We start from the raw sequence: 10,197 nt of genomic DNA, 5'->3' as shown, positions 1-10,197 counted from the left end.
AACTTGCACTGACAAGGGGCAGGCTTGCTTTCTAATTAATGAGAGAGTTCAGCTGCATGGTGTCTTGGCTTTACATGCCTTTTTTACACCTCCCTTTCTTCATGTGTTCAATACTTTTTCCCTGTGCCATTCCACATTATTACAAATAACTTCATTTCTGGACATTTATGGTTTGATTTCTTTGTATGTATGGATCACTTGGGTTGTTACTGACATCTGGTGAAAATTTCATGTCATTAGCACCTCTAGTAATATATTTACTGAGAAAAAAGGTGACGTGTTCAATACTTATTTTACCCGCTGTATGTGTCTATATGAACAGTACAGAACACTCCAAAATATAAATACCCCTTTTTCATTTCCAAATGTTGCTGCTACGGGAAGATGTGACCCTGGCAGAGTCTGTTTAATGCAGTCTGACTGTCCATTTTATTTGTTGTCAGAGGTTTCAATTAAAAATAATTAAAAACAATCAACTGGAATACCAACTGGTAAAGTCAGATTCCTCACCAACCACCAGTCCATCCATTTTTTTTCTGCTATTTAAGGTTTAGCCGATACTTGGACTCCTCCATGTGAGGACTCTTTCATTTTGCAAGTTTAAACAACAGATTTAATCAAGTTTTAAACACGTTTCCATTAGGTAGCAAAAAAATAAATAAACAGGTGGCAATTCACAAAAAATACAGCTGTAGTTCTAAAAAATTACAGAAATGAAAATGAGAAGTGTTCCTCTCAGGTTGCAGCTTAAAACAATATTCATCTTGCTTTTTAAAACATCGATGTGCCTCAGATGCACGGCCCTGAGATGCACATAAACGTTGAAGACATACGTCTCCAGACTTTTGGGAAAGTCCCTCACAAACACCTTTCATAGTTCCATGCAGCTTAGTGAGATGCTGGCTTCATGACTTAAAGACAACAGAACCAGACCCAACACTCAAAGCTGTGCCAGATGCAGTAAAAATATTTTCATTGTCATCTCTGTCAGAAAGGCTGCTGTTCTAACAGTATCTGACATTATTTTACATTACCAAAAAGATTGAGTTGTAAAGTTAGTAAATTTGCAGGGGATTTGTACTTTTAGAGAGTTTTGTACACTAAACATAAATGTGGACCTGTTGTAGCTGTGTTGTGTTGGATGTAATGTAAATCACCTAGCAGAGACTGCAGGGTGGCGAGTCCCATCACTGGCTGAGCTTGAAGAGGGTTTTCTGCTTTGGCTGCAACCATCTGAGCAACACACCTGGTTCAGCATCCGGGCAGCACTCGGGTTCACTGAAGGCAGAAGGTGTTGTTACATGCCTGTGGTAATTACTCATTCAGTCCAGAAAACTAACCCCAAACCATTACTTTTCAACAGACAAGAAATTGACCAGATATGTGCTCTAAGCCAGTCTGTAATTTTTTCTTCTCTAATGTTTGTGGTCAACACCCACTTGATATCAGCTGCTGCTTCAGTAATGGGAGGAGCTGATCGTGGATACGAATCCTACGCAGGGCATCAGCCAGCGAGGCTTTCAGCAGTGTGATCTCATCCTCCTGCGCCTGCAGACGCACCTCCATCATGGAGGCTCGGTCCGGATAATCAGCACTGCCATCTGCCGACACATCATCTGTAAATAAATCAAAAGGGTCTGAGTGAAGGGAAGTGAAAGGAAGGCACCATGAAAAATCAAAACAAACATGTTATCCTGTGTACAATGAGGTATATGTTATCCTGTGTACAATGAGGTACATGTTATCCTGTGTACAATGAGNGTTATCCTGTGTACAATGAGGTACATGTTATCCTGTGTACAATGAGGTACATGTTATCCTGTCTCGATGAGTTACAGGTTAGCCTCTGTACCATGAGGTACAGTTTACAGTCCAAATTTGGACCAGAGGACAAAGTGTCTTGATTGCATTGTTAAAAGTAGGGCAGTGAAAGGTGTAGAGTAAAATGTTTGTTGTGAGAAGACAGGTGTCTGATATTGACTTTTATCTTGTAAATTTGAGAGTGATTTTTAGGTATTTTTCATCACTAAACTATTCTGAGAAGGTTAGGAGATGTTACTCTCAGGATATGTTTAGTGACCATTATTTACTCATGAGGTGCTCCTATAGTTTTACTTTGACTGAGCAGCACAAGAGCGATCTTAGAATGCTTTACTGTTGACATGACACAAAACTTCTTTCCAGATGTTTTAAACAATCAGGATGAGGATCTATCAAAGAAAATGACTTTCCCCGCAGTCCTCAGCAAACCAAGATGTGGACCTTTGTGGAACACCAGTCTGTCTGTGATGTTTTTCTTGGAGAGAAGTTGCTTCTTGGCTGCTCTTCTTGACATTAGCCCATCCTCTAAAAGTCTTGACCTCACTGAGCGAGCAGATGCACTCAGCCGTTCAGCCCTATGCACTGGAAGCATCCTGATCCTGCAGCTGAATCAACTTTAGAAGACAGTTTGGATCTTGCTGGACTTTCTTGGACAGCCTGAACTCTACTTTACAACTACTACTCTAAAAAAATCCTGATATTCCAATAAATGGTTGGTAAAAATGCAAACTAACTAGCAGCAATAATTTTGCTCATGAAGCCTTTTTGTGCAAAGCATTGGTGACTGCATGGTTTATGTTACAGGAAGATGAAAACCAATTTCTATCACCACCCTCCTTACAAAGTGTCCATTCTGTTATTATAACAGTCAGTCAGCATGCCAGGCGGCTCTCCAGCCTTGTCCTTTTCAACATCCTCACCTGTATAAGAGGATTGCTCATAAAATCAAATGCAGTGAAATTGGTTTTGGAGATTAAGATCATGGCAAAGAGGGACTTTCAATTGACTGCAATTTATCTGATCACCCTTCAAACATTACATGGAGTTTATGCAAATATACTTCATTAAATCTAAGGCAGAAAACTTTATGACAATGAAACTTGTTTTAATTGGCCACAGGTGTAATGGTGCGTTCACACCGAACGCGATTTCAGCATCAGGAGCATCAGGTTTCCATTCAAAGTCTATGGTGGATGCGCTTCAAGCAACGTCGGGAAGTTCTGCGGCGCCTCAAGMGMGATTGGAGCAGCACGATTTGAACGATTTGGACGATCTGAGCGTTCGACGCGCTGAGGCGCAAATCGCTGAAGTTAGAAAATCTTAACTTTTGCAGCTCGACGCGCAGCGTCAACCAATCAGAGAGACTCCACTGTGTGACGTAGCGACATATTTCCTGACGGGACAGTTTACTGAATGATGTCCACTAACCTGAAACAGATGGAGAGGAGCTCTTCAGCTGAAATGAGTGCCTGCAGTCGTGTCCTGATCCGCAGCAATGCGTGGCAGCGACTCATCAGACTGGAAAAATASTCCTGAAAGCGAGCTGTGAGCCTCTACTCTGAATTATCTGGTGAATTAATTATGAATTAATTATCTGATGAACGTGACATGCTCTGGCTCTCTGTAAATAAAGCAAAGTCACTTCTTCGTCCGACATTAAACAGAGCCCGACAGAGGAGGGAGGGGCGGGGAGGCTGTTGCTGTGCAGCGCTTCAASARCTGWCCTGCGTCTGACCTCAAAGTGCACAAGCTTCAAACTTCAGCGTTGGCTGCGATTTTGAAGCTGAAATCGCGTTCGGTGTGAACGCAGCATCAGGCAGATTTCAGTGGAAGCAGCTGTACTAATACTTGTTTTCTTTTTAAACTATCCTGTGAGGGAACCTCTCTGGTTGTCCATAGTTGTAATATTAACCCTTGTCTTTTTAAAACAACATTTTCTATAAAAAAAATTTACAATAACTTCACTAGAAACAAAAACAAATCATCTAATGGAAAATGTGTAACACTGAAATTTCAAAATCTAAGTGTGAAAAAGGTGTCTTCAAAATATTTCAACAGTGTTTTGTTTGTGATTGCTCAACAATGACGGCAGAACAAATTAAACACAAAAATCCCGGTTCATTTTAGGTCATACTCTGATGTCTGATGAGCTGAGTAAAGACACACTAAGAACTACTTTCACAAATAAAAGAATCCTCACAGCCTGTGTACTAAAGGCCAACACAAATATGTCTACCTGTTCACACTGATCACGTGCTTCATTTCTGCAGCCCAGTTCAGAAGAGGAAAATAAAATCTGGGACATACTTTTCTCAACAACCACTGAAGTCATTTATATCATCAAACGTTGTTGCAGTAAGATGCATGCTGTAGTGGAAAACACGTTTTCAAAGGCTTCAATGGTAAAAATTGGTTTCAGCATATGGAACAATAATTCAAAAGCTCCATTTTTCTTTAGTTTGCTTTAAAAAGAACTTTCCTGTCTTGATATGAGTATTCCAGATGACAGTCCAGATTCTACACATCAAGGTAACCTTTAAAACATCCTCCTGACATGAGGCTTTAGGGCTAATTGAGTAAAAAAAWAATTCAGCTCTTACCAAGTTTTCAGACAGGCCAGTTTATTCAGATATTATGTTTTCTACACCCAGTATTTGTGTGTTTTTCACTTTCCCAGACAAAAAGAAACTTTTTGTATTTTTTGTCTCTATGGTAAAACTACCCCTCCATTTATCCTCTCTCCTGTTACAGGCTGTGGACAGGTTTCTAAAGRAGCCTACTGCAGCCAAAACAGTTTAATTAAGAATGTATTGATATTAGTCAGACAAAAAAACCTCATTTGAAGTCATTCTGCTGGCTGTAAAAATTATTATGAGCCCCCACATACGAATCAGGGGTCATAATAATATAAATGATAATAATATTAAATAATAATATAAATAGTGGAACTAATAATAATACGATTTTCGTACTTTTTATTTTATTATTTTATTTATTTATTTTTCAGAGATTTTGGTCAACTGTAGCACAGAAACAGCTGCACTGATCAACATGAAATTTGGCAGGAATGTAGATGAGTTCGACCTACACTGCTCCAGCCAAAGGTTTTATGATAGACCCCATTTTTGAGGAGGGGGCTCCATCTGAAAAGGGGGTGTCTGGACACACAAATAAGCAATAACTAAAAAATAACATTGAATCTGAAGCTCTGATGTTAAATAACAAAAAACATTATTTAACATCAGAGCTTCAGATTTTTATTTTTATTGTTTAGCTCCGATACAGACCTATTCATCAGCCCACCAATGATCACCCCCCAACCCCTCCGGACCCCCATCCAAAACAATAAATGCGTTGTGGTGATTTCTGACTTCTGGTACATTTGTGCCCTGCGTAGGTGCGAGGGACATATATGATACTGCTGTGCGGTATCTAGTTTCATTTGCTGATATATTAAAGCCTTGACCTGAAACAGGCCTTTCCTTATGACTGTAAAYCTGATAACTGATAACTTGTAATTTTTTCACTGAACTGCAGACACTGTCATGGAAGTTGTTCTATAAATGTCTTCCTGATTAATTTCAGCTAAGAACATTTTTACAAGGCAGCCCGGAGCAGAATTCCCACTGGAAACACATAAACTGTACAATTACCTTTTTACCCCAAAGTACAATTGTTCAGACTTTCATAAATAAGAGCTGAAACTGTTGATGAGAGCACAGTGAGAGGATTGGGTTTTACACACTCAGCACTGGATCACAGGTAGGTTATGTTTGTCTGAGCGGTCTTTCCTGCTGGAGTTATCTTTAAATTGAAGATTTATTATGCAGGAATTCCAATAACATCATCGCTGAGGAATTACTTCCTCTATTTTCAAGATAGCGCTAAAGAGGTTTTACAGCAGCACTGATGATGACATACGTCTTACATTGAGCCAGTAAAACAAACATCTTCACACTGAATCATCATCTTGACATGCCAATGCTTGCATGAGGTCTGTGGCTCGGTTTCAAATGTTCACCTGCAACTTTGTAATAATTCACGCTGTAACCAACCAGGAAACTGCTGCCAACTCTGAAAATTAAAGTCAACTGTTGGTCTCAGACACAGGACAACAATACATTTACAACATTTAAAGTCATTTTTTGCAGAAAATACTTTCAAGTTATACTGTTAAATAGTTTTATTGCAGGTGGTCTGCTCTGCATGGTTTTCACATTTGCATGCATAGAACTTGTAGCAAATAAATCTGCATGTTTGGAAATAATGCTTCAATAAAGCAGGTATTTGCTTTTATGCTATGAAGTAACGATGGCTGAAGAATGAGGAAACTGTGAAAGCTGAAACTGGTTTCTGTGAAACCTGCAGAGTTCTGTTTCATGTCAGGCACAGAATCTTCAGGTTTGATCATGAGCACAGAGGAGCAGCGTCGACAAACAAATGATTCTAAGTTGGTCAAGATTTCCTCAGATACACAGTGACAGTGCTGTACAGTATACTGTACATACTTTACCTTCATAATTGTTGCCATTTTACATATTTAATATTAGTAGTAATTTGTGAATATTCGGAGTATTTGTTTGTTTCTACATTTTATAAACAATAAAGCACTTCAAAGTAACAGTTCCACTCATGTGCAAACTCAGGTCCTCTACCAGAGGTCTGGGAGTTAGAGGGCTATGTTCAGTATCCTAACAGTTCATTGGACTGGGCTCTATTGGACAGATCTCTGAGGTTGTTCCTGGGATCTGTTGAATCCCAGGAACCCCGAGTCTGACCCAGTATTTGACCCAGAGCCAGAGGAGAACAAAGACAATGAAATCTGTTAGTCGGTAAGTCCAGATCTTATTTAGAAGTTCCAATTTAAATAATTGGATGTGATAGTTCAGAAACAGAAAACAGAGAAAACTAAACTATCTGATCCATACAGCATATTAAGATATCACTGCAGCACTGGGAGAGACTAAATTAAACCTTTCTGCACTTCTAGAAACTCTGAGTACACAACTAAATGTATTGAACAGCTAAAAAAGTGGATTTTGCAGGATATGTCCCCTTTAAACTGCAACCATAAATTCAGTAGCCTTTATACACTGCCCAGCCCAAAACCAAGTGTCCACCTGGATGTACCGGTAACTCAGGTCAGTGGTGTGGAGTTGCTGCAAGTTAGTCAGGTCTAGGGTTGGGCAATATTGGCAAAAAAAATTAATCACGATTAATTGTGGTATTTAGCCGATAACGATTAATTTGACGATTAATCCCCTGGAGTCCCTGGACACCCTCATGTCCTGGTCACATGACTAATTTAGTGGGAAAATTTGCTCTTCGTAAAAATCTGTTCCAAATTGTGTCAAAATTACAGACTTCAGGCTATACATCAATTTTTAAATTGTGTTGATAGAAAATAAATTACAGAACCTTTTTAAAATGTTTATCATATTTGAAGCAGAGAGGAGCACCGAGCGGACTGACTGGAGAAATCTTCAGTCAGTCCGCCTGCTGGCATTAAACATATTAATCGTCAAGTGCCAAAAAGTAATCGATTATCTTTCTGACGATTAATTGCACGCAATACGATTATGCCCAACCCTAGTCAGGTCTAGGTTCAGCAACAGTATGAGCTCAAAGAATGAGGTCGGCTGACTACCTGAATATACTGAATGACCAGGTTATTCCATCAATGGCTTGCTTCTTCCCTGATGGCATGGACATATTCCAAGATGGCAATGCCAGGATTCATCAGGCTCTTATTGTGAAAGAGTGGTTCAGGAAGCATGAGACATCATTTTCACACATGGATTGGCTCCACAGAGTCCATTGAGAATCTTTGGGAGGTGCTGGAGAAGGTCAGACTCTACATCATCAATGAAAGATCTTGGTGAAGAATTAATGCAACACTGGATGGAAATAAATCTGGTGACATTGCAGGAGCTTATCAAAACAGTAGAACAGAAAATGTGGGCTGTAATGAAATCTAAAGGTGGTCCAAGAAAAGATCAGAGTGTGCGACTTTTTTATGGTGGCAACTGTTTTTTTTGGCCAGGCAGTGTAGTTGTGCCTCAGGCAGCAGAAAAAGGTATGTACTGATATCACCCACCACCAAAAGCCAAAGGGCAATGATATTTTTGCCTGTGTCTGTTTGTCTGTAGTATGAACAAAATATTTCATAAACCAGTGGATAAACTTTAATGAAGCATAATGGATGTCCATCTATAACTAACAACCAAATTCAAGATGGCCACCACAGCTAATCAACCTTAGCCAGCACAAAAATAACTATAACTCAGTCAGCTTTACAGACACAGATACATTTGGTGCGGCAGTGGAGTCGTTCACAACACACACTCAGAGCACCAACACATCACATGTGATACAACATAAAACTGACAGTTTGACCAAAATGTCTCTGTCCTTTCACATTAATCAGTATCTATTTAAACATTCCTATAAAGCAGTGGGTGAAGGTCAATCCTTCAAGACATGCTACGATTTTAAATTATAAAGAACAATATGATTTTCTTCTTAAAAATGGAAAACATCTCTACTGGAAACTGTTTTCTGCTGGACCTCCTTAAAGAACCTGAGGTGAACTGTTCTCACACACACCCAGCCTGATGTTGAAACACTCCAGACTTCATCTTGTGGTGCTGATTCTGAAAMGTGGACAGAGAAGGCTGAAAGAAGCAGAAACAGACAGCCGGTTCCCCTCACAGGCCTCCTGCCTCGGCTTCACAGGGAAACAGAAAATCTGCTCGTGTGTCATGTCGAACCATCAAACACTCGCCGTCGTCTCCCAACAAACGAGAGCGATGCAGTCCAAAGAGCCAGGAAACCTCAGGCCAGCCCCAACAATCAGACAGTGATGAATGGACACAACATAAAAAGCTCTGAGTCAACAAACAATGTGAGGCTGAGGAGCCAAGTCCCATTTTACCACACACACACAAACACACACACACACACACACACACACACACAGAGAGAGACAGAGAGGACCTGAACAGGAGCACCAGCCTGATCCAGTGAAGTCAGAACCACATCTACAGACATGATCCCTAACAGATGCTTCAGAACCACAGCTGTTTAACAGAGCCTGTGGCTTTAACAGTAAAATCTAAATCACAAAAAAGATGTGATGTTGTGTAAAATACAACAACAAAAACAACAGAAAGCAATGATTTGCAAACCTCATAAAAACATATTTTATTGGCAATAAAATAAAGTTAAGATGTTGAAACTAAGGAACTATTTGAAAACATTTGATTTAGTCTCTTTAAAGTTGTTCATGTTCATGAATCAGCTCTTCTTTAGTTCAAAACTAGTTTTCCCCAAAAAGAGTACATCTCTTAGTTTAAACATATAAACTAACTTCCACTGTGAATAACATGAGTTTTAAAGTTAATGTTGCAAATGCACTGGATTTATAGTTTCCTCCAGGTTTGAATAAATAGCCTTTATTGTCCCGCAGAGGGGAAATTCAGGTGTCACAGCAGCATCAGTACAGAAGTTCACACACTAGTTACTTTACAAACTATAGATAGTACACACAAAACAAAATTTAACACTGACTACCCATCATACAACTACTAATAATAAAAATATAATTTAAAGAATTGTGCAAGAATAGATCATTGTGGATCATTTATGGCATTTTTCAAACCACATTCAATTATTCAGGACAACAGCTATGTAGAGCATCTGAAGTGTTTTTATGCTGCATTTCTTTTTAAACACACCTACACAGGGATCAGTAGAGTGAATGGAGGGATGGAAAACAGGAACAGAGACACAGACTGTCCTTCTCACATTTTATATAAACATCACAGCACATCACTGCAGTCGTTATGCCTGAACAGGAAAACTTGAACGATTTTAGCTTCCACAACTGGAGGAATTACAACTGACACATAAACACATGGATGCTTCATGAAGACCAACTCAAACCTGTCTCTGCTGGTCCCACACACTGACCTCTGAGGCTGCTGCTGCTAATGCACATCATGAGACTTCCTCTGGGGTCGGATTTATAAAACTTGCGTACACCACTTTTCACGCCAAGGTTATGATTTATAAAATCCAAGCTTGACGTGAAAATGTGCGGTGCCTCACGCCAGCTCTGACCCATGCGTACGTTCATTTTGGAGATGGGAAACTGCGACACAGATGGTGAAGTGAAGAATTATAGCCACACTGTAATGATCACTGTCAGATATTTAGTTTACCTTCATAATCAGACAGGGGCGCAGATAGGATTTTTGAACTGGGGGGGACCAAGTTTTCAGCAAATGATTTCCATCTAAGTAATTTTTAGTAATTTGATTAGTTACTTTCATAATAGCTTTTGAGTGAATGGTTTGCAATAAAATGGCATTACAG

The 10,197-nt window shown here is 39.5% G+C and overlaps 1 protein-coding gene across 2 annotated transcripts in view; it reads right to left on the bottom strand.

Moving 5' to 3' along the window:
• eml3 (EMAP like 3) overlaps window positions 1-10,197 on the bottom strand; it is a gene marked incomplete in the record, with an annotated part of 43,050 nt that overhangs the window by 32,217 nt on the left and 636 nt on the right. For both annotated transcript variants that reach the window (XM_014027205.1, XM_014027207.1), the window contains 2 exon segments: window positions 1,158-1,278; window positions 1,440-1,616. In XM_014027205.1, coding sequence (XP_013882659.1) covers window positions 1,158-1,278; window positions 1,440-1,616 — 298 coding nt within the window.

The sequence above is a fragment of the Austrofundulus limnaeus genome, unplaced genomic scaffold, assembly GCF_001266775.1.
Source record: "Austrofundulus limnaeus strain Quisiro unplaced genomic scaffold, Austrofundulus_limnaeus-1.0 Scaffold623, whole genome shotgun sequence".
NCBI classification, from domain to species: Eukaryota; Metazoa; Chordata; class Actinopteri; order Cyprinodontiformes; family Rivulidae; genus Austrofundulus; species Austrofundulus limnaeus.
Note: the sequence above shows the minus strand (reverse complement) of the source record. Positions and strands in the feature narration are given on the sequence as shown.